The sequence below is a fragment of the Macaca mulatta genome, chromosome 13 (assembly GCF_049350105.2).
Source record: "Macaca mulatta isolate MMU2019108-1 chromosome 13, T2T-MMU8v2.0, whole genome shotgun sequence".
In the NCBI taxonomy this organism is placed as follows: Eukaryota; Metazoa; Chordata; class Mammalia; order Primates; family Cercopithecidae; genus Macaca; species Macaca mulatta.
In genome coordinates, this window is record NC_133418.1 from 68,929,516 (window position 1) to 68,954,906 (window position 25,391).

A 25,391-nucleotide genomic window follows, 5' to 3' on the forward strand; every position below is an offset into this window, starting at 1 on the left:
TCGAGACCATCCTGGCTAACACCGTGTAAACCCCGTCTCTACTAAAAGATACAAAAAAAATTAGCCGGGCGTGATGGCGGGCACCTGTAGTCCCAGCTATTCAGGAGGCTGAGGCAGGAGAATGGCATGAACCCGGGGGGCGGAGCTTGCAGTGAGCCGAGGTCGCGCCGTTGCACTCCAGCCTGGGGCACAGAGCAGGACTCCGTCTCAAAAAAAAAAAAAAAAAAAAAAAAAAAAGAGTTCGACCAAAAGGGACAGGAATATAAATTTCTAATTATTAGCAATGGAAATGAAAATGAATCAGAAATGACAATAAATATTTCTAAAATTACAAGTCGATGAAAAATGAATTAATTTGCTGTAAATCGGTTAACACAAATCGCTGCAGTGTCATATCTGCTATGTGAAATTTATAAAATAAAAACCAGGGCGGAGAAGGGGAGAGGGAGAGCTCTTTCCAAAGGCCCACCACACAAATTCTAATTCTTAGTTCACAGAGTCAAATAATAATAATGTGTTGTTCTATGACTTCTAGTAATAAGAGTAAATATAAATTTACTCTGCATATTACACGTGTACATTATTCTAGGACTTCTCCTTTAAATTACGATAGTACACACACAAAAACCTTATTTATCTAATTGCCTTTCATTGGCAGATAACAACAAAGATCGTTTACAACATAATCGCTTTCTGATAGGTTTGATCCTCTCTAGTCTTCGTAGAAGGTGGCCAACGTTTCCGTTGTCCCGGCGTCCCTTAGGCACCGCGGAAAACGAAACTGCATCAGGCTCCGCCCCACGGTCTGAGGAGTGAGCCAATCAGGGCACAGCCTGGGTTGATCGCGTGCCGGGTGTCATGGCTGCCTGCAGGTACTGCAGCTCGTGCCTCCGGCTCCGGCCCCGGAGCGATGGTCCCTTCCGTCTGCCAGGGCGGGATCGGGCACTCACCCAGTTGCAGGCGCGTGCACTATGGAGTAGCGCAGGGTCTCGAGCTGTGGCCGTGGACTTAGGCAACAGGTAAGGAGTGGCGTGCGTTCCCTGTATTGTCATAAGGCGTCCTGTCCAGCCAGCCTGAGCGTATTCGTCTCCCAGGGTAGAAACCCAGTATCCTAGGTCTATTTAATCTCTCTTTACCCTAAATCTAAATTCCAAATTTCTCTTTCCGGGTTTGGAATGTGACTCCTCGGACCCTCCTTCTTCCCGCGCTATCTCATGCCCTCTGTTGGTGTGTGCCGGGCTTCTTTGCTCCATCCGACTCTGTCCCTCCACCTGACTTCCGATCTCTTTACTTTCCGGGACCACTGGACTCTTAAGTGGGAAACATTCCACCTAGGGATAACGAGTTGACGTGGATGTATCACGTCATCCAATCTAATTGATTGCCTAAAGTGTGGCCACTATGACCCCCGGTTAGGAGGGAAAGGAAAAGTCAGTTTTTTGAACGCCAGTTATAGGATCCTCGCAATCTTTTTAAACCTGTCGTAAAGGTACTATTACCCTCGTTTTGTAGAGGCTCAAAAAAGGTTAGATAACTTTCTAAGAGTCAATTAAAAAGTATTGTGGGACTAGGTGGTTTTTGAATTTCTGTTTCTTGCTTACAAAGCCCGTACTTTTTTAAGGGACCGTTTAAAAAAGAAAAAACTTATGCTTTAATCGTTTTTAGAATAAATGGAATTGCTAATGCAAACTTCATATATCTAAATTTCTTTTTTTTTTTTTTTTTTTTTGAGAAGGAGTCTTGCTCTGTCGCCCAGGCTGGAGTGCAGTGGCCGGATCTCAGCTCACTGCAAGCTCTGCCTCCCAGGTTTACGCCATTCTCCTGCCTCAGCCTCCCAAGTAGCTGGGACTACAGGCACCCCCCACCTCGCCCGGCTAGTTTTTTGTATTTTTTAGTAGAGACGGGGTTTCACCGTGTTAGCCAGGATGGTCTCGATCTCCTGACCTCGTGATCCGCCCGTCTCGGCCTCCCAAAGTGCTGGGATTACAGGCTTGAGCCACCGCGCCCGGCCTTATCTAAATTTCTTACGTGTACTTTGAAAAAATTTTGACCCCAGTTCATACAAAAAGCAAAAAAATCGTTTTGAATCCAGGTCTCCCACTCTAACTTTGATAAGTAATTCACGTTGAACAAGTTAATTCACCATTTTCTTGTGCAAAGTGTGGAGACTGGATTCCATTAAGGGTCTGCAAACTTTTTCTGTAAAGGACTGGATAATATATATATTAGGCTTTTTGGGGTATACACTGTGTGTATGTGTTTACAAACCCTTTAGAAATGTTTTAAAAAACGGCCCAGCACAGTGGCTCACACCTGTAATTCGAGCACTTTGGGAGGCTGAGGTGGATGGATCACCTGAGGTCAGTAGTTGGAGACCAGCCTGGCCAACATGGTGAAACCCCATCTTTACTAAAAATACAAAAATTAGCTGGGCATGGTGGCAGGCACCTGTAATTCCAGTAACTTGGGAGGCCGAGGCAGGAGAATCGGTTGAACCCAGGAGACAGAGGATGCAGTGGCCGAGATTGTGCCATTGCACTCCAGCCTGGGCGACAAAAGCAAAACTCTGTCTCAAAAATAAATAAATAAATAAAAATAAAAAAACATTTTTAGTTACAGAGTAGTACAGAAATAGGCCATGAGCTGTAGTTTGGTCACCCCTAAACTAGGTTATCTCTAAGGCTCATTCCACTCCCAGCATTCCTTAATTCTGATTTTTGAGGGAAGAGGACATCTTTTCCATTCTTCAAGGACTGCACATGCTTCGAAGAAATGCCCAGAACATTTCATTCAACAGTCACGTACTGTGAGATAGGCACTAGATACTCAAAACAAGATGCAGCTCCTACCCTCCATATTTTCCATAAATAATCTACTTTGACTCTTTCTTTTATTAATCAACCTGTTCTTTTGTAGATAGTTCTCTTTAAACTCGTGTCATGTATTGAAATAACTAGACTCATAAATATCATACTTGCTGGATAAATTCTTTCATTTTTGTCTTGTTTGCCATTGGCAACATTTATTGAGTGACACATTATATTTGTTACCATATGTATTCTTTACTGCATTCTAGAAGATTATATAATTATTGTAGGTGTTTTTCAGATAGTATATTTAATGCTCACGGTAACCTTGGAGGCAGGTGTTTAATTTTCATTTCAGCAGTCTTTTATTGAGCATCTACTATGCATCAAATCACTGAGGATATTCAAAAGAGTATGCCACTGTGGGCAAAATGCTAAGGCAGTAGCCCCATTAATGGAGTAGACCTGTAGCTGTCACAGCTTTTCTTCCCTGTGTTTTGGGCCCACTGTAGTCTAGTTAAAGATCCTCCACTCCCCTTCACAGAGATCACTTAGGTATTCAGAATTCACACTGGTAGACAGAATGCCAGTTCCTGGTAGGTTTTGAGAAGTATTGGTAGCATCTTACTTGGGGTTAAACAAAATTTCAAGATGCCAAATTTACATTTGCCACAGGAAACCATTACTTAATACTGATTTCAGCTATAGGTTGTTGCAGGTCTGTGATACTACACAGTATGACTGGTTTTGAGTATCCCATTCCTTCCATCTACTCCACGTATTAATCCAGCACCAGCCTCCTCTCTGTACCTCATTATTCCCATTAGTCAGAGGACACCCATTTTATTGTAGGCTTTCATCATTATACCATCTGTATTGACTAAGTAGAAACCCAACTAGAACTTATCAAATATTCCCTGATTCAAAAAAAAAAAAAACTAATATTTCAGAGTCAAGAATTTGGTACTACAAAATCACTATTTATTAACATGTATTAAATGTACATACTTTGTTCTGACTTTCAAACTTAACAAAATGGGTCTAACTGAACAGATGAATATGCTTTTCATTAACTCAGGCTTCTGGCAAAGGTATTTAACAGGTGAAAATATTAAGGGTTGTTCCTTCATCTCTTTGGTATGTGAAGGACAGAATAATCTTATTTGGGGCAGGGCATTGGGCCTGTCTGCATGCTTGTGTTTGGTTTGTGCATTTTCAGCACCAGACTATGAAAGAAGGTTGCTGAAGCTGAGTTCATGTGACAGAGCATCTTCCTCTGTATCTTCAGGGGTCACTGACTTGGTTTCATCTCAAAACACCTTTTGATGAATCTTGAGCTCTTTGACAAGTTTTGCTGGTCTGTTTCAAGACCTCAGTAAGCTCTTTTTGCATTCTCTGCTGAAACTGGGGAATAAGGCTGATAGTGCTGCCTATTTCATGTATATAAGACAGCTTTATTAAGATATAATTCACATACCATACAGTTCATTTAAAGTGTACAACTCGTCTGGGAGCAGTGGCTCATGTCTGTAATCCTAGCACTTTGGGAAGCCAAGGCAGGAGGATTGCTTGAGTTTGAGTCCAGGAGTTTGAGACCAGCCTGGGTAACATAATGAGACCTCATCTCTACAAAAAAATTTAAAAATTAGGCCAGTATGGTGGTGCACACCTGTATTTCGAGCTACTCAGGAGGCTGAGGTGGGAGGATTGCTTGAGCTTGGGAGGTCAAGGCTGCAGTGAGCTGTGATGGCACCACTGCACTCCAGCCTGGGCAACAGAGCAAGACCCTATCTCAAAATAAATAAATACAGATAAATAAAGTGTATAATTCAATGGATATTAGTATATTCAAAGTTTTGCAGCCATTACCACCATCAATTTTAGAACACTTCTATCACCCTAAAACGAAATTCATTAGTAGTAGTCACTTAGTATTTCTCCCCAGCCCCAGGCAACCACTAATCTACTTTCCATCTCTGTGGATTTGCCTATTATGAACGTTTCTTACGTGGAAACATAGTCTTTTGTGACTGCCTTCTTTCACTTAACATAATGTTGTCAATGTTTATTCATGTTGTAACATGTATAAGTACTTTGTTCCTTTTTATCACTGAATAATAATCCGTTGTATGAATTATACCACATTTAGCTTATCCATTCATCAGTTGATGGACATTTGGGTTGTTTCCATTTGGGAACTACTATGAATAATGCTACAAGGAACATTCATAACAGGTTGTGATTTTGATTTGCATTTCCCTGCTGATAGTTAATGATATTGAGCATATTTTTATGTCCTTACTGGCCATTTGTATGTCTTCTTTGGAGAGATGTCTGTTCAAGTCCTTTGCCAAGTGTGTTTTTTTTTTTTTTTTTTTTTTTTTTTGAGACGGAGTCTTGCTCTGTTGCCCAGGCTGGACTGCAGTGGCCGGATCTCAGCTCACTGCAAGCTCTGCCTCCCAGGTTTACGCCATTCTCCTGCCTCAGCCTCCCGAGCAGCTGGGACTACAGGCGCCCGCCACCTCGCCCGGCTAGATTTTTGTATTTTTTAGTAGAGACGGGGTTTCACCGTGTTAGCCAGGATGGTCTCGATCTCCTGACCTCGTGATCCGCCCGTCTCGGCCTCCCAAAGTGCTGGGATTACAGGCTTGAGCCACCGCGCCTGGCCGCCAAGTGTTTTTTTGTTTGTTTGTTTGTTTGTTTGTTTGAGACGGAGTCTCGCTCTGTCACCCAGGCTGGAGTGCAGTGACCGGATCTCAGTTCACTGCAAGCTCCGCCTCCCGGGTTCACGCCATTCTGCCTCAGCCTCCCGAGTAGCTGGGACTACAGGCGCCCGCCACCTCGCCCGGCTAGTTTTTTGTATTTTTTAGTAGAGACAGGGTTTCACCGTGTTAGCCAGGATGGTCTCGATCTCCTGACCTCGTGATCCACCCGTCTCGGCCTCCCAAAGTGCTGGGATTACAGGCTTGAGCCACTGCGCCCAGCCTCTTTGCCAAGTTTTAAAATTCAGTTGTCTTTATTGTTGAATTGTAAGCATTATTTAAATATTCTAGATATTAATACAAGTCCCTTATCAGATACTTGGTTTGCAAATATTTTTCTCTTAATATATGGCACTTCTTTTACTCTTAAAGTTTTAAATTTTTATGAAATCCAACTTACCTATTTTTTCTTTTGTCATTTATGCTTTTGATGTCATATTTAAGACTTTGGCCCAAGTCTCTGAAGATTTACTCCTGTGTTTTGTTTCTAAGACTTTTATCGTTTTAGCTCTTAACGTTTAAGTCCAGGATCCATTTTGAGTTAATTTATGAAGATTCATTCTTTTTTGCATCCGGTTGTTCACTATTGCCTCACAAGACTACTCTTTCCTCATTGAATTGAAGATTATTCTTTCCCCTTCTGTTGAACGTGAAGGTCCTTATAGGCAATATTTAGGAGTTTATATTTTGTCCTAAAAGCATTGGGAGAAATTCTCAAGTGTTTTTTGTTGTTGTTGTTTTGGTATGGAGTCTCAACTCTCGCCCAGGCTGGAGTGCATTGGCACAATCTCGGCTCGCTGTAACTTCCCCCTCCTGGGTTTAAGCAACTGTCTTGCCTCAGCCTCCCTAGTAGCTGGGATTATAGACAGGCACCACCATGCCCAGCTAATTTTGATATTTTTAGTAGAGATGGGGTTTCACCATGTTGGCCAGGTTGGTCTTGAACTGCTGACCTCAGGTGATCAGCCTGTGTCAGCCTTTCAAAGTCCTGGGATTACAGTTGGGAGACACCACGCCTGGCTAAAGGATTTTTAAGTAGGGAAACAATCCTATTTGTATGTTAAAATGTTACTGTAGTCAACAAGGTGAGAGATGATAAGAGACTGTACTAAGATGGTAAATGGAGCCAGGCACCTTGACTCACACCTGTAATCCCAGCACTTTGGGAGGCCAAGGCGGGAGAATTGCTTGAGGCCAGGAGTTCAAGACCAGCCTAGACAATATAGTGAGATCTCATCCATAACAAAAACTAAAATTAGCCAAGTGTAGTGGTGTGCACCTGTAGTCCCAACTACTCAGGAAGCTGAGTTGGAGGATCGCTTGAGCCCAGGTGTTCAAGGTTACAGTGAGTTGTAATTGTGCCATTGCACTCCAGCCTAGGCAACAGAGCAAGACTCTGTCAAAAAAAAAAAGAAAAGAAAAGAAAAAGAAGATACAAGACACAATGACCCACCACCCACCGTCGCCCCCGCAAAAAAAAAAAATAGATGGTACATGGGAATTAACATTTAGGGAAGCAGTTAACTTCTGAACCTCCAAAATGCTTTCCTGTTCAGATCAATCCTGTGCCTTGGTTTCTGTATTCTTCTTTAAGTCACTCTTAAGTTCCCCTTTTACTTTTGATAATGATCATGGATTCTGCCCCTTTTTGTTGGTGGGGTGGGTGGGAGGGGTTTAGAATCTTCCCTTAGAATCTTTTATTATTTTATACTAAGCAGGAATTGTACAGATAACCTAAGTCTTCTTGTATTGCATTTTTATTTTTAAACAGGAAATTAGAAATATCCTCTGGAAAGCTGGCCAGATTTGCAGATGGCTCTGCTGTAGTACAGGTAAAAAGTCCAGATTTTAAAAATTCATCTTAAAAATGGGTACAGAGACTCATACTAAATGTGTAACTACAACATTGTGTAACTACTTAGAATTTTGATACTGGAAATTAATTCAGATACTACTAAGATAGTTTATACTGTAAGAATCATTCCCGACAACCAGAGTCCAGAGGGCTGCATGTATTAAGTGACTTATTTTTTTCCATTTTTTTAATTTTTATTTTCTGAGATGGACTCTTGCTCTGTCACCAGACTGGAGTGCAGTGGTGCGATTTCGGCTCACTGCAACCTCTGCCTCCCGGGTTCAAGCGATTCTTTTGCCTCAGCCTCCCGAGTAGCTGGGACTACAGGAGTGCACCACCACACCCAGCTAATTTTTTTATTTTTGGTGGAGATGGGGTTTCACCATGTTGGCCAGGATGGTCTCGATCTCTTTTTTTTTTTTTGAGATGGAGTCTCTCTCTGTCACCCAGGCTGGAGTGCAGTGGTGTGATCTCAGCTCACTGCAACCTCCGCCTCCTGGGTTCACGCCATTCTCCTGCCTCAGCCTCCCAAGCAGCTGGGACCACAGGCGCCCGCCATCACGCCCGGCTAATTTTTTGCGTTTTTAGTAGAGTTGGGATTTCACTGTGCTAGCCAGGATGGTCTCGATCTCCTGACCTCGTGATCCACCCGCCTTGGCCTCCCAAAGTGCTGGGATTACAGGCTTGGGCCACTGTGCCTGGCCTGGTCTCGATCTCTTGAACTTGTGATCCACCTGCCTTGCCCTCCCAAAATGCTGGAATTACAAGCGTGAGCGACCGCGCCTGGCCATTTTAAGTGACCTTTAACATCCCTTCCAAACTTGGGCTTCTCTTTTATGCATTAATAAATTCTGTTGTGCTTTTCTAGAGAAAGTGATTTTGGTATTTTCTTCTATAGTAATAATTGGGGAATTTTTCCTTATGTATAGCCACATAAGAAGTAGAGAATACTATTCAATTCGTTGGATATGACTAAATTACCTGTTTTTTTTGTTTTTTTTTTTTTTTCTTTTTTTTTTTTTGAGACGGAGTCTGGCTCTGTCGCCCAGGCTGGAGTGCAGTGGCTGGATCTCAGCTCACTGCAAGCTCCGCCTCCCGGGTTTACGCCATTCTCCTGCCTCAGCCTCCCGAGCAGCTGGGACCACAGGCGCCCGCCACCTCGCCCGGCTAGTTTTTTGTATTTTTTAGTAGAGACGGGGTTTCACCGTGTTAGCCAGGATGGTCTCGATCTCCTGACCTTGTGATCCTCCCGTCTCAGCCTCCCAAAGTGCTGGGATTACAGGCTTGAGCCACCGCGCCCGGCTAAATTACCTGTTAATCTTGCCTTATCCATAGCTTTTGAAAACCTCAGAGATCAAGATTGGACTACTTGTGAATAACTTTTTATTTCATAATCATGTCATAGAATTACATATCTTTTCTTGAGTTTAATTGGAGTAAGGATTTATTCAGTTGCTACTTAGATGCTGATATCTGATTTCAAATGAACTTACCAGTGTTGTTCTTTATGTTTAAGTCAGGTGACACTGCAGTAATGGTCACAGCAGTCAGTAAAACAAAACCTTCGCCTTCCCAGTTTATGCCTTTGGTGGTAAGTTTTTGCTGATTTATCTGAACTGTAATATGGTGTAAGTAAGTGTAGAATGTATAATATTTTTGTCCAGTGTCTAGTGAGTGGAAAATACATGTCTAGTGAGTGGAAAATATGAACTTGCACAACAAAGAATTTTTCCTAGTTTTTTGATGCTGACTCATTAAAAGAGTATAAACTGCTTCATAAGCAAATACTAGGATTAAGCATGCTTTAGAATTTGGAGCGTCCAGGTGCATAAGTTGACAAGAAGATTGGAAGTGCATGACTACTTTGACACTGAATAAGCAATGAATTCATTTCCCTCATAGTTTCCCTTCAGTATGACTCTGCAAGTACAGTCAGCCCTCCATGTCCTTGGGTTCTGCATCCATGGATTCAACCAACCATGAATCGAAAATATTGGGGAAAAAATTGCATCTGTACTGAACACATACAGACTTTTTTTTCTTGTCATTCCCTACAATACGGTATAAAAACTATGTAGCATTTACTTTGTATTAAGGATTATATGTAATCTAGAGATTGATTTAAAGTATATGAGAGGATATACATAGGTTATAAACAAATACTATGGTGTTTTACATCAAGGATTTGAGCATCAATGGATTTTGATATCCGCAAGAGGTCCTAGAACCAATCTCCCAGGGATACCAAGAGACAACTGTATGTTTAGTAATGAGTTTATTTGAATTTTATAGCTCCCTTTTATTATGAAAAGGGGGGCACAATTATATTTAACAGAGTTGATACCCAAAAAAGCAATGTTTGACTTGATCAGAATGAGTATCTGTGGGAAATAGTGAGTCTTCCACTCTTACTGTTGAGTAGAAGACTTTTTTTTTTTTTTTTTTTTTTTTTTTTTTTAAAGAAACAGGGTCTAGCTCTGTCACCCAGGTTAGAGTTGTTCAGTGGTGTGATCATAGTTCACTGCAGCCTCAAACTCCTGGGCTCAAGCAATCCTCCTACCTCAGCCTTCTGAGTAGCTAGGACTATGGGTGCAGGCCATTGTGCCCAACTAATTTTTCTTTTTTTTATGGGGGGTAGAGACGAGGTCTTTCTGTGTTACCCAGGCAGTTCTAAAACCCCTGGCCTGAAGCGATCCTCCTGCCTTGGCCTCCCAAAATGCTGGGATTACAGGTGTGAGCCACTACACCTGAACATTTTTTTATTTCACTTTGCGGAAACATTTCTATCAACTTTCCTTTCCCCAAAAGATATAAAATGCTAAGTAAGTAACATATTTTCTGCTCTGAGTCTAGACTGTGTTGTTGGCGACCTCAGGAGAATTAGCATTCATATAGTAGTTCTTACAGTATAGTTTGTTTCTACAAAAAGAATTATATGAACTTTTTTTTTTTTTTTGCTACTTCAGGTTGACTACAGACAAAAAGCTGCTGCAGCAGGTAGAATTCCCACAAACTATCTGAGAAGAGAGATTGGTACTTCTGATAAAGAAATTCTTACAAGTCGAATAATAGGTAAGATATTAACATAGACGCATTCATCTTCTCTGATATGCCTATATTAGCATCTTTTGCATCTGTGTTCTACAGTATATCTTAAGTTTTCCTTCATAGCATTAACGCCACCTAAGATTATTCACTCTCTCTTCCCTCACTCAAATGTTGGCACTGGGAGAAAAAAGCTTTTGTTTCTTCACTGTTGAATCCCTAGTACCTGTTATACTGCTTAGCACAGAATAGGCATTCAATAAATATTTGTTGACTAAATGAGTAAATTTCTATTGAGCATATGAATTTTATGGTCCATGCCTCTACTCTGTTGAATCTATTCCTAGTACATTTTTTCATGTTCAGAATAGTAATTCCTAAACATTATATTTATCAGCTACTGAAATAATGTCCATAATCTTTCAAATGTTTAACATCCCTACATATTGTGGGATTGTATGTAATTATAGCTCTTCTACCCATAAATTGCTTTTTTTTTGAGACGGAGTCTTGCTCTGTCACCCAGGCTGGAGTGCAATGGCGCAGTCTTGGCTCACTGCAACCTCTGCCTTCCGGGTTCAAGTGATTCTGCTGCCTCAGCCTCCTGGGTAGCTGGGATTATGGGCGCCCACAACCATGCCTGGCTGATTTTTGTATTTTTAGTAGAGACGGGGGTTTCTACATGTTACTCAGGCTGGTCTTGAACTCCTGATCTCTTGATCCGCCCACCTCAGCCTCCCAAAGTGCTGGGATTGCAGGCGTGAGCCACTGCGGTCGGCCAGAAATTGCTATTTTAGGTATATTTATATATAGTCTTCAGACAGAAAGTAGCAAGGAAGCATTTTCTTTTGGTCTGCTATTGGTCTTAAGTGTCTTTGCTCTGCTTATATATGTAACTGTTGCCTGTGGAACCAGAATGAAAAATTGCTCCCCAATCTTTATTGTTAATGTACTTCTTCTGTGTTTGTTTTTTGTTGTTAGGGCATGGTATGTAATAGTGGAAGCACTGACATTTATCTGTGTCCCTCTTAATAAATTGGTCCAAGGGGATTTTTCTTGAAAACATATTGAATGGCTATCTATATTAGTTCAAAAGTTTTGAACTGTAAAGCAACTCTGTCAGTACGGTTTAATGTCTTTTTTTTTCTTTTGGCAGATCGTTCAATTAGACCGCTCTTTCCAGCTGGCTACTTCTATGATACACAGGTAGGTTCTGCTTTAGGTTTTTTAGTTGCCAGATCAATCAAAAATTACTTAATGAATCTCTGTAATACTTCCTAGACTAAACATTAGAAAGAACATAAGAATTTTTTATGATACTGTTATATTTTACAGTAAGTTTTCGAAAAAAGATAGTACTTTTTTTTTTTTTTTTTTTTTAAGACCGAGTCTCACTGTGTCACCCAGGGTAGAGTGCAATGGCACGATCTCAGCTCACTGCAACCTCTGCCTCCCAGGTTCAAGTGATTCTCCTGCCTCAGCCTCCTGAGTAGCTGGGATTACAGGCACGCACCACCACACCTGGCTAATTTTTGTATTTTTAGTAGAGACCAGTTTTCACCATGTTGGTCAGGCTGGTCTCGAGCTCCTGACCTCGTGATCCGCCCCCCTCGGCTTCCCAAAGTGCTAGGATTGCAGGCATGAGCCACTGTGCCCGGCCAAAAGATAGTACTTTTACAAAGCTAACATTTATTCAGTGTCTATTTGAGTTGACACCTGAATTATGAGTAGGAGTTAGCCAACCAAGGTGTGTCAGGGAAGCATTGAAAGTCCAGAGGCAGGAAAGAAATTAGTGAGTTTAAAAAGAAGATCAGGGTGACTAGAGTGAGTAGAGACCAGATCAGGCTGGGAATAGGACAACCAACATAGCTAATTTTTATTACCTAATTTTATTGCTGGATCCTCTGAACCTCTACTTTATTATATGTTAATACTTTCTGAATAATATTTTCTTTCAGGAATGACACGTATACTTAAGTAACCATTTTATTCATTTGAAATAAATAAATACACCTTGCAAATATGCCTTTGCAAGAATATCACAGCCTTAACCTCAGGAAGTTTTGTTTTTTGTTTTTTTTGAGTCAGGGCCTCTGTTGCCCAGGCTGGGGTACAGTTGGCATGGTTATAACTCACTGCAGCCTCAAACTCCTGAGCCCAAGTGATCCTCCCCACTTAGCCTTCTAAGTAGCTGGGACTACAGGCACAAACCACCATACCCAGCTAAGTTTTTTTTTTTTTTTTGTAGAGGGGGGTTTCACTATATAAGCCAGGCTGGTCTCAAACTCCTGCTTTCAAGCAATCCTCTTGCCTCAGCCTCCCAAACTACTGGTATTACAGCTATGAGCCAGCACACCCAGTCAGAGAAGTTTTTTTCTTAAGTGCGTGACATGGGCACATTATTGCAGTATAAAGTTTGTTTCATCTATGCTTATAAACAGAACTTTTTTTTTTTTTTTTTTGGAGACGGAATCTCTCGCTGTCACCCAGGCTGGAGTGCAATGGCGCGATCTCGGCTCACTGCAATCTCCGCCTCCTAGGTTCAAACGATTCTCCCTGCCTCAGCCTCCTGAGTAGCTGGGATTACAGGTGCCCGCCACCACACCCAGCTAATTTTTTTGTATTTTTAATAGAAATGGGGTTTTGCCATGTTGGCCAGACTGGTCTTGAACTCCTGACCTCAAGTGATCCCCTGCCTCAGCCTCCTAAAGTGCTGGTATTACAGGTGTGAGCCACCGCACCCTGCTCAACAGAATTTTTTTTCTTTCTTTTTTTTTTTTTTGTTTGTTTGTTTGTTTTTTGAGACGGAGTCTCGCTCTGTCGCCCAGGCTGGAGTGCAGTGGCGCGATCTCGGCTCACTGCAAGCTCTGCCTCCTGGGTTTACGCCATTCTCCTGCCTCAGCCTCCTGAGTAGCTGGGACTACAGGCGCCCGCCACCGCGCCCGGCTAATTTTTTGTATTTTTAGTAGAGACGGGGTTTCACCGTGGTCTCCATCTCCTGACCTTGTGATCCGCCCGCCTCGGCCTCCCAAAGTGCTGGGATTACAGGCGTGAGCCACCGCGCCCGGCCTTCTTTTTTTTTTGAGACAGAGTTTTGCTCTTGTTGCCCAGGCTGGTGTCCAGTGGCACGGTCTCAGCTCACTGAAACCTCTGCCTCCAGGTTCAAGTGATTCTCCCGCCTCAGCCTCCCTAGTAGCTGGAACTATAGGCGTGCCCTACCACGCATGGCTAATTTTTGTATCTTTAGTAGAGACGGGGTTTTGCCATGTTGGCCAGGCTGGTCTTGAACTCCCAACCTCAGGTGATCCGCCCACCTCGGCCTCCCAAAGTGCTGAGTTTACAGGCATGAGCCACCATGTCTGGCCTAGAAAATATTTTTATATGATAGAAAGAGCTAACATTTACTGAATACTTGCAACATGTGAGGACTGTGATAAGTGCTTTACCTACAGTATTTCTCTAATCCTCGTAGGCACCCTTTGGGAAGATGCCATTATTTATCCCATTTATTTATTTATTTAGTAACGGAGTCTCACTCTGGCATCCAGGCTGGAGTGCAATGGCGCGATCTCAGCTCACTACAACCTCTACCTCCTGGGTTCAAGAGATTCTTCTGCCTCAGCTGGGACTACAGGCACTGGCCGCTACACCTGGCTAATTTTTGTCTTTTTAGTAGCAACAGGGTTTCACCATTTTGATCAGACTAGCCTCAAACTCCTGACCTCAGGTGATCTGCCCTCCTCAGCCTCCCAAAGTGCTGAGATTACAGGCGTGAGCCACCACGTCTGGCCTATTTTTCCCTTTCAAAGATGAGAAAGCTTTTCGGGTTTAATTTAAGTAATTTATCCAATGTCAAGCATTTAGTTAAATGATAGCCAAAATTAAGAGGTTTGGCTACAAAGCCCCTGCTTTTAGCCATATAGTGCTCTTGTATTTTAGGCCAGGATGTTAACCTAAATGATAACCCTTCCAAATCAAACAGATTATTTTAAGTGATTCAAATTTTTTCCCTTTTACCAGGTTCTGTGTAATCTGTTAGCAGTAGATGGTATTAATGAGCCTGATGTCCTAGCAATTAATGGCGGTAAGTATAAAAGTAGAGATGAAAAGTTATCAGTGTTGATTTTTTTAAAGCAATGAAATTTTAATTTCAGCCCTTATTTTTCTCCATTTTTAAGCTTCCGTGGCCCTGTCATTATCAGATATTCCTTGGAATGGACCTGTTGGTAAGTTAGGATTTAAAAATAAGAAATCATATGTATATTTTTTTTCAGTAAGTAGTAGCGACCATGAATTGAACTAGATGACATTCTAAGTCTCCTTTCAGGTCTTTCAGATATTTTCATCCTTGTCGTGGGTTCTGTTTCTAATAGCAGTATGTTATGGTGTTATAGATTTTATGTCCCTAGATATTTTGACTTCATAATTGCCTCTTTCCGTTAGAGGACTTCTTTTTTTCTTTTTTTTTTTAACTGGGAAATTATCAGAGTATATACTCCTTCAGGATAAAATTAATGTAACTTATGGCTGTTACAAGTCATAATCATGCAATATAAAAATGGCTCATTGAGTAAATAATTATCAAGTGTCCTAGGCAGACCAGGCCCTAGCAATACAACAATGAAAGATGCAGTTATTGCTTTCAGCATAAAGAAGACAGATAATTATTTATAATCAGTGGTATTATAAAAACATAGTTAAAGTGCTAAGAATATGATAGAGAAGAGCAGGTTTGATTTTGTGTGGTCAAGTTGTCAAGGAGGGCTCCTCAGAGTAGTCATTGTGTAAGCTGAACCTTAGTAGGGTCTGGTGTTAAGCATTTGCCTTAGGGAGAATACTCTCTAGACCAGGGGACAAACATAAGCATAATCCCAGAGGTGTGGAAGAAGTGGTATATTTGACCAATTCAGAGTAGTCCATGAGGCCAGAAGGTAGGGTGGGGTAGGATGTTCTGTGGGTCTTAAATACCGTGTTAGAAACATGGATTTTATTCTGTGGTCACAATCAAAGATGGGGTTGAAGCCATCACTGGAATAATGTCTTGAAAACTGGGAATTTCCATTAAACAGTTGCCAATGTTCTAATACATTTTAGGGGCAGTACGAATAGGAATGATTGATGGAGAATATGTTGTTAACCCAACAAGAAAAGAAATGTCTTCCAGTACTTTAAATTTAGTGGTTGCTGGGGCACCTAAAAGTCAGATTGGTAAGTTGTTTAAATACCTCATTTGTTCTGGATTTTACTGACAAGTTCTTTCTTCTTAAACTAAATTTAAACTCTTTGTGTATATGTTTTGTCGGTAGCCATAAAAATTTTGGTTATGTTTTATCTCTGTCCTATTTTTGTAGTGCTCTTGCTTCATATCAAATGATACCTAAAATTACAGGATTTTACTCAATTTTATTTAAAATATACAGAAGTATTTACCAAGACCATTTCAGTAATTATTTTTAGACTAATATTTTGTCTAAGAATAATTTCTATTTTTATTTATTTTTTTTTGAGACGGAGTCTCGCTCTGTCGCCCAGGCTGGAGTGCAGTGGACAGATCTCAGCTCACTGCAAGCTCCGCCTCCTGGGTTTACGCCATTCTCCTGCCTCAGCCTCCCAAGTAGCTGGGACTACAGACGCCCGCCACCTCGCCTGGCTAGTTTTTTGTATCTTTTTTAGTAGAGACGGGGTTTCACCGTGTTAGCCAGGATGGTCTCGATCTCCTGACCGCGTGATCCGCCCGTCTTGGCCTCCCAGAGTGCTGGGATTACAGGCTTGAGCCACCGCGCCCAGCCAATTTCAGTAATTATGTTTAGACTAATAAGTTATTAGTCTAAATAACTTAGTTTAAAAATAGAAGTTCTAAGTCTGATAGTAACCATTTTATTAGTTTAAATATTATAATTTAGCTATTTCTAAGTCTGCTTGGTATCCTCTTGAGAAGTGACCCATTTCTACTAGGTGGAAAACGAGTAATAAAATAGAAGAAATGCATTGACCATGGGCCATTTTCACATCCTCCTTGTAACAGAAATGCCATACTTGCATGAATGAAAATCAAGTCCTTGTTCTGTGGAAGGAAAATGGACTTTAGCAGTCAGAATGACCTGGATTTGAAACCTGTCTCTGCCACTATAATCGTGTGATCTTGGACAAATTATTTAAGGGCTTTTATTGTTGGTTTATTCTACCATGTGATATTTGATGTGTGGGACTTTTTGACAATGTTCTGATGTGGGAACATTTTGATGAAACAAACTATTCAACTATTACTGCTTTTTTGTACAAGTAATATGTGAAACATCTCATTTCCAGCTTCTGCTTCTGGTATGTTAGCTAGTGATAAAGTTAAAACTAGGTTCTATAAGAAAGAAAAATCCCCATGTATTAGTTGGGGGTTGTGTTGTCGAACAAAATAAGACTTAAACAGGATGGAAACGTTGTATTTCTCTCAGGTAAAAGAAATTCAGAGGTGGTAAATCTAAGACAGTGATAGTGGTTCCATGACATCTTAAGAAATCTAGATTCCTTTTAGCTTTCTCCTCTGTTATCCTCAAGATGTGGCCTCATCTTCATGCTTATGAACTGGCATGAAGAGCTCTGGCCAACGTATCTGACTTATAGGCAGGAGGAAGAAAAAAGAAGGGAATAGCAAAAAGGTGTGTGGCAGTTGAGTGAGTCAACCTGCGTTTTAAGCAGCTTTCCCAGAAATCCCCACACAGCAGTTTCTACTTACATCTCATTGAGCAGAACTGTGGCACATGACTATACCCTCGACTGCAAGGAAGGCAAGGAAATGATTTTTGTATTCTGCCTCCGGAAGGTGGGATTCGTACTGTGGGTAACTGTCAAAATGTAGAGAGGATATTCCAAAGAATGAGGAAGCTGTGAATAATAGATGATGTCTACTTCATGTTTGAGCATCTCGGAGCCTTGAGCAAAGTATTGGTTTCCTGTTCATCTGCATCTGAATTTTTTGCTGAAAGTTACAGTGTTCGTTTATTCTCTATTAGTAAACTAGTCTGGTTACTTTACAGGGAGGGTAGTTATGAAGATAGGAGTCAAGGTTTGCAAAGTGCCCAGCATGTTACTGGTACCTAATAAGCATACAGTTAATACTTGCTATTATCATTAAGACACGGAAATAAACCTGTTGCTAATTGGTCATATAGCCGTTATCTGCCTTAGAGTTTGAACTCTTCTAATTGTAAGTAGACATTAGAGGAATGGACTAATTCACAATTTTTTTTTTTTTTTGAGACCGAGTCTCGCTCTGTCTCCCAGGGTAGAGGAGTGCAGCAGTGCAGTCTCAGCTCACTGCAACCTCTGCCTCCCAAGTTCAATTGATTCTCCTGCCCAGTCTCCCAAGTAGCTGGGATTATAGGCATGCGCCGCCACGCCCAGCTAATTTTTGTATTTTTAGTAGAGACGGGATTTTGCCATGTTGGCTAGGCTGGTCTTGAATTTCTGGCCTCAAGCGATCCACCTGCTTCGGCCTCCAAAAGTGCTAGGATTACAGGCATGAGCCACTGCACCCAGCAGAACCAAGGAATCTTTGCTGCACATATGGCATGCCATAGAAACCCCATAGGCAGACTTCCAGCTGGCTCTTCTCACCTGTTGCTCTGAGGAGGGAAGAATGAGACTCTAGAGACTGCATAAATTTCAGAGAGTAGTCTTGGGTAGAGGGAGACTGAGAGTAATTCAGAACCAACCTGTAAGGAGATGGTTTTTAGGAATTACCAGCCTCCAGTTTATGACTTTTGTATCACTATTTCCATGCAGCTATTTAACCAGCTCTCTGCATTCATAAAGATGCATCAAATATGCATTTTAACCCCTTGTTTACCTGTTAAAGTTAACATCGGGTCCAAGTGAAATACCACCATCATGGAACTTTTGTGATACAAAAATACAAAAAAGTAATTGCTACTATTTCGTTATTAAAATATTTAGTCGTCCAAATCTTTTTTTTTTTTTTTTTTTTTGGAAACCAAGTCTCTCTCTGTTGCCCAGGCTGGAGTGCAGTGGCACGATCTCGGCTCAGTGCAACCTCCGCCTCCCAGGTTCAAGTGATTCTTTTGACCCAGCCTCCTGAGTAGCTGGGATTACAGGCGTGCACCACCACACCTGGCCAATTTTTGTATTTTTAGTAGAGACAGGGTTTCACCATGTTTGCCAGGCTGGTCTTGAACTCCTGACCTCAGGTGATCTACCCACCTTGGCTTCCCAAAGTGCTGGGATTGCAGGCTTGAGCCACCACTCCTGGGCAGTCATCCAGATCTTTAAAGTATAATCTTATAGGGCAAGAATAATTACTCCATGCTGTCAGCTGCTGGATTACTTCAACACCAACATTCTGAACAGTGCCATTTAGATGCTTGTTTTCAACTGGTATATTTAATATCACTAATATTTCTGTGTGTGAGAAGATATAAGTCAGGAAAAAGTATACCAATAACTTTTTTTTTTTTTTTTTGAGACGGAGTCTCGCTCTGTCACCCAGGCTGGAGTGCAGTGGCCGGATCTCAGCTCACTGCAAGCTCCGCCTCCCGGGTTCACGCCATTCTCCTGCCTCAGCCTCCCGAGTAGCTGGGACTACAGGCGCCTGCCACCTCGCCCGGCTAAGTTTTTGTATTTTTAGTAGAGACGGGGTTTCACTGTGTTACCCAGGATGGTCTCGATCTCCTGACCTCGTGATCCGCCCGCCTCGGCCTCCCAAAGTGCTGGGATTACAGGCTTGAGCCACCGCGCCCGGCCAACATGTTTTTAGAAAAGATTTTGTGTCTAGAATTTATAGCTTCAGCTAATCTCAAAACTGCATCTTCAACTGCTAAAATGGTTGACAGTTTATAGCAATCTTTGTTTTCGTTTTGTTTTTAGTTGAGATGGAGTCTTACTCTGTTGCCCAGGCTGGAGTGCAGTGGTGCAATCTGGGCTCACTGCAACCTCCACCTCTGGGTTCAAGTGATTCTCTTGCCTTGGCCTCACAAATAGCTGAGACTACAGGCGCGTGACACCACACCTGGCTAATTTTTTTATTTTTAGTAGAGATAGGGTTTCACCTGTTGGCCAGGCTGGTCTCAAAATCCTGACCTCAGGTGATCCACCTGCCTCGGCCTCCCAAAGTACTGGAATTACAGGCATGAGCTACCATGCCAGGCCTATAGCAATCATTTTGACAAGCTTTTATGTTTAATTTTTTAGCATCCGTGGCAGTGTTGTCCAGTAGAACTCTCTGCAGTGAAGGGAATGTTTTATATCTGATCATGTGGCTACTTAGCACTTCAGATGTGGCTAGAGTAACTGAGGAACCAAAATTTTAATTTTGTCTAATTTTAAGTCATTTAAATGCAAATAGGCATATGTGGCTAGTAGTTACCATATTGGACAGCACAGCTCTATAGACTCAACTGTAAGGAGTGTTCTTCCTTCCTTCCTTCCTTCCTTCCTTCCTTCCTTCCTTTCTTTTTTTTTTTTTTTTTTAGACAGAGTCTCACTCTGTCTCCAAGCTGTAATGCAATGGTGTGATTATGTGTCACTACAGCCTCAAACTCTCGGGTTCAAACGATCCTCTGTCCTCAGCCTCCTGAGTAGCTGGGAATCCAGGCACATGTCACCACACCTGGCTAAAGGAATTTTCTTATAAAATATTTTTTAAAAGGAATTGCATTAAAGTTTAATGAGTGAAAACAAAATATATTTTGAGGGGAGGTATCCATTTTTCTTTTCTTTTTTTTTTTTTTGAGAGTCTCGCTCTGTTGCCCAGGCTGGAATGCAGTGGCGCGATCTCGGCTCACTGCAAGCTCTGCCTCCCGGGTTTACACCATTCTCCTACCTCAGCCTCCCGAGTAGCTGGGACTACAGGCGCCCGCCACCTCACCCAGCTAGTTTTTTGTGTTTTTTAGTAGAGACGGGATTTCACCATGTTAGCCAGGATGGTCTCGATCTCCTGACCTCGTGATCCGCCCGTCTTGGCCTCCCAAAGTGCTGGGATTACAGGCGTGAGCCACCGTGCCCAGCCCCATTTTTCTTTGTCATATTCTTTTTTTTTAAATTTTATCATTATTTTTATTGGATATAGCATCTCACTATATTGCCCAGGCTATTCTTCTGGCCTCAAGTAATCCTCCTGTCTTGGCACTGGAATTACAAGCATGAGCCCCATGTCTAGCCATATATATATATATTTTTTAATCTGATTCTCAACTATTCTCACTCTGTTGTCCAGACTAGAGTATGAGTATAGTGGCATAATCATGGTTCACTGTACCCTCAAACTGCTGGGCTCAAGCGATCATCCTGCCTCAGCCTCTAGAAAAATAGCTAGGATTACAGGCACACCACCACAGCTGAGTTTTTTATCTTCTAGTTGTTATTTTTTTAGGACAGGACTTTGCTGTGTTGCTAAGCCTGATCGCAGACTCCTGGCCTCAAATAATCCTCCCACCTTGGCCTCCCAAAGTACTGGGACAATAGGCGTGAGCCATCATACCTGGCCACATATTTTATTTTTAAAAGCAATTTATTGAGATATAATTTATACCCATTAAATGAATTTTTAAAAATCTGCTGTTTAATTCTGTCAAAGTGAGAGGATATCCTGGAAATACAGATGAGAAAAAGAATATAGCCATCTTAGTATCATGTTATCATAGGAAATTTCTTCAGGCCTGGTGCAAAATATGGAAACCTTATTTCCCTTTACCCTCTCCCATTTGGAATGCAATTGTTTTCATTTTCTTCTGCGGTTAGAACCATGTCAGGCAGCGTTAAAAATTTTTGCTTTTACTTCAAATGTCAACATAATTTAGAAAACTCAAGAGGGAAAGAAAAACTTATTGCTCTGTATTTACTCTTTTTCTCTCTTATTTATTTATTTATTTATTTTGAGATGGAGCCTTGTTCTGTCGCCCAGGCTAGAGTGCAGTGGTGTGATCTCGGCTCACTGCAACCTGTACCTCCTGTGTTCAAACGATTCTCATGCCTCAGCCTCCTGAGTATCTGGGATTACAGGCACCCACCACCACGCCTGGCTAATTTTTTTTGTATTTTTAGTACAGACAGAGTTTCACCATGTTGGCCATGCTGGTCTCGAGCTCCTGACCTCAGGTGATCTGCCCACCTTAGCCTCCCAAAGTGCTGGGATTACAGGTGTGAGCCACCATGCCCAACCTCTATGTTTATTCTTAGTTTGCATACTGATTTTCTTTCCTTTCTAACAGTCCACGATTTCTTCTCTTATTTTTTCATTTCTGTTTGGCAACAAATTTTTTTATTTCTCCTTTATTTGAGAGTCTTGACTTCCCCTTCCTTCCTTAGTATTTTCACTGGGTGTAGGATTCTGGGTTGACAGTTCTTTTCTTTCAGCACCTGAAAAATACCGTGCCACTTCCTTTTGGCCTGCATGGTTTCTGATGGTAAATCTGCTATTATTTGAATTGCTTTTCCCCTAGAGGTAAGGTGTCATTTTTCTCTGGCTGGTTTCAAGTTTTCGTCTTTTTTTTTCAGAAGTCTGATTATGATGTTTCTTGGCTTGGCTTTTTTGAGGATTACCCTGTTGAGAGTTTACTTTGAATCTGTAGGTTTGTGTCTGTCAAATTTGGGGAGTTTTCAGCAATTATTTTTTCTAGTACTTTTTTAGCCCTGACCTCTTTCTCCTATTCTTCCATGATTCTGATAACACAAATATTAGCTCCTTTCATGAGTCTACTTCCGTTGGCTGATGGAATTCCAACATATAAAGCACATTGAGAGGGTGGAGGCATTCATTCTATTATAAATTGAACCTAGAAACCTTAGAAGTAATGAGTTAGATAATCTTAATGACAACAGGATGTGGTTAAATATATAAAATATGTTGATAACTATGCATTTGCCTGATCTTTGACTTTGTACAAGTTGAGAGACACCAGAACTGACACACAAGTAGGCAGGAGGCTAGTCAGCCTCCTGGAATGCAAAACTGAAACTGAATAGTAGATTTTAGAAGCCTAACTTCTACCTGCATTACACAGGAGTTTAATTGTTATAAAAGCTATCTGTTTATGATGGTCATTACAGTCCTTTAGTTGGCTTACTTGAAACAGGATCACTGCAAAGATTTCCCCATCTGTGCAAGAATTAGACGATGTGACAATTAATTATTAAACAGGAAATATTTATTAGATTCCTATTGTGTTACATATTTTTACATTTTATTTAAAATATGTATTGCCAGGCGCGGTGGCTCACGCCTGTAATCCCAGCACTTTGGGAGGCCGAGGCGGGTGGTTCACAAGGTCAGGAGATCGAGACCATCCTGGCTAACGTGGTGAAACCCCATCTCTAACTAAAAATACAAAAAATTAGCTGGGCGTGGTCACGGGCACCTGTAGTCCCAGCTACTCGGGAGGCTGAGGCAGGAGAATGGCATGAATCCGGGAGGCAGAGCTGGCAGTGAGCCGAGATCACGCCACTGCACTCCATCCTGGGCGACAGAGCAAGACTCCGTTTCAAAAAAAAAAAAAAAAGTATTAAAAACAAAAGCACTTGTATACTTTAAAAGATTTAATTTTTATCTTATGTGACATAGCTCAATATCTTATTTTTTAAATATATACATAATTTATTTTTTTTCTTCTGTTTCATTTTTTATGGGAAATCCCTCCTTAAACTTAAGGAGAATATAAACCTAAATACGAATATCAAGGTGTCTTTATTCATTTACTGCTGCTTACATTTTGGAAGTATGTTGATTCTGAGGAAAGAAATCAAGGTGGATCTATCACTAAGAAGTAAAATTGATCCACAATATTTATGTCATGTCATGGTATTTGAAACTGTTATATTACTAAGAACTTTGATGGCAGTCATTTTTTTTTTCTTTTTCCTTTAAATAGTCATGTTGGAAGCCTCTGCAGAGAACATTTTACAGCAGGACTTTTGCCATGCTATCAAAGTGGGAGTGAAATATACCCAGCAAATAATTCAGGGCATTCAGCAGTTGGTAAAAGAAATTGGTGTTACCAAGAGGACGCCTCAGAAGTTATTTACCCCTTTGCCAGAGATTGTGAAACATACTCATAAGTAAGAACATCTGTGCAAATGAAAATATGAAATTGTCATCACATTTAATTTCCTCGTGGGAGAGAAACTTCCCATGGAAGCACTGCCCATCCATTACTTCGTAAATAGCACTTTTCTGTTTTAAGAGTCATTCTCATATATCTGTTTACTCCCTTAAAAAGGATAAGCCCACATCACACTTGTAAGGCCTAACTTTGAATCTCAAACGAAAGAGGGTGTTTATTGGTCAAGATTCAGGTGATCACCACATCTCTCCATGTCTGGGAAAAAGAAAATAAATAAGATACTTGAATATCTAAGGAAGCTGTTGGAATTCTCAAAGAGAAATCAGATGTAATCACTGTTACATGCCCAGTGCTTAGAACATTAGGCAGACACTCAGTAAATGTAAATGAATCACTGATAAATTATTTTATTTGAAAAAATTGAAAAGGTTAAAACTTTCCCTTAATGTCAGTTGCACAGCCATCAGTCAGAAATTAAATTAACTCTTCCTAGCAAAAGAGTTTCCTGTGATAATTGAGCCAAAATGGGTAGAATGAAGAAAGGAAGAGGTTAAAAAGAGTATGTGAAAGGTGAAATTAATTGAACAATTAAAAAGAAGAGAACAGGATGCCACATGTGGTTTCCCCTGAGAGGGTGAGAGAAAGAAATTTGGGTTCTGTGCCGTAAATAGTAAACAGATTAGCAATGATAAATAGCAATATAAATTTTTAATTCTTTCTGAAGTATTTATTAAAGTTTTAGCTGATTATTAAATATTTCAGTTTTGTTTATAATAGAAACTGCCTCATGTTTCCAAATATTATTATGCTAACATTTATTTTGTGCTTAAATAGACTCGCTATGGAGAGACTCTATGCAGTTTTTACAGATTACGAACATGAAAAAGTAGGTATACCCAAGTTGTGTCTTCTATAATTGCCCTAGGAATACATTTCTGTCATAATTCATGTAATTTTATGAATGTTAGTCCTATTTTTATTAAAAATCTCTAAACAAAAAGCTAACAAAAGTCTAATTGTTTCTCCATTCTTTTGTTTTGTTTTGTTTTTGAGACAGTCTCTCTCTATCTCCCAGGCTGGAGTGCAGTGGTGTGATCTCAGCTCACTGCAACTTTCGCCTTCCAGCGAATCTTCTGCCTCAGCCTCCCAAGTAGCTGGGATTGCAGGTGCACGCCACCACACCCAGCTATCTTCTGTATTTTTAGTAGAGACGAGGTTTCACCATGTTGGCCAGGCTGGTCTCGAACTCCTGGCCTCAAGTGATCTGCCCACTTTGGCCACCCAAAGTTCTTTTCTTTTTAGTATAAGTTTTAGGGGAGTGCACGAATGTATTTGAATGAATTAACAGGTAATATTTGTCATAAATCAATAACCAATTCCAGTGTTTTAAAGAATATTATAGTTAGATAAATCTGAGTAATTCACAATGTGTTCATTGTATAATAATTAGAAAATAGAAATGTTAAATGTCATGTATATGTAATAACTGAACCTCAACTTTCTTTTAGGTTTCCAGAGATGAAGCTATTAACAAAATAAGATTAGATACAGAGGAACAACTAAAAGGTAAATTTCATTTTATTTTATTTTGTTTTTTTGCTGAGGGCAGCTTTAATAAGGCATGGCCTGACTCTTGCTTCTTGGGATTAAAGATCAAAGAGGAAAGGCATCACATCCGTAGGAAAAGAAGAGTTCAAAGGACTTTGAACTTTACAGCTGCTGTTCCCTAGACCTGGAATGCTCTCTCATAGCAGATGGTCTTCTTCTAACTCAAGGTTCAAATGCCACCTCTTCTCCAAAGCCTCCCCGAGCTGTTTCAGGGAAAGAGAAAGTCCCCTTTGCACAGAACCGCTAT

The 25,391-nt window shown here is 41.0% G+C and overlaps 1 protein-coding gene across 3 annotated transcripts in view; it reads left to right on the forward strand.

Moving 5' to 3' along the window:
- The first annotated feature begins 840 nt into the window (after positions 1-840).
- Positions 841-25,391, forward strand: part of PNPT1 (polyribonucleotide nucleotidyltransferase 1) — a 58,534-nt gene continuing 33,983 nt past the window's right edge. For 2 of the 3 annotated variants that reach the window (XM_015112399.3, XM_028831652.2), the window contains exons 1-11: positions 841-1,019; positions 7,341-7,401; positions 8,941-9,015; positions 10,391-10,496; positions 11,626-11,675; positions 14,490-14,553; positions 14,648-14,695; positions 15,564-15,677; positions 23,345-23,531; positions 24,371-24,422; positions 25,045-25,102. In XM_015112399.3, coding sequence (XP_014967885.1) covers positions 859-1,019; positions 7,341-7,401; positions 8,941-9,015; positions 10,391-10,496; positions 11,626-11,675; positions 14,490-14,553; positions 14,648-14,695; positions 15,564-15,677; positions 23,345-23,531; positions 24,371-24,422; positions 25,045-25,102 — 976 coding nt within the window. In that variant the 5' untranslated portion in view covers positions 841-858. The remainder of the gene's footprint in view (positions 1,020-7,340; positions 7,402-8,940; positions 9,016-10,390; positions 10,497-11,625; positions 11,676-14,489; positions 14,554-14,647; positions 14,696-15,563; positions 15,678-23,344; positions 23,532-24,370; positions 24,423-25,044; positions 25,103-25,391) is intronic. The other variant, XM_015112401.3, reaches the window with a different exon arrangement.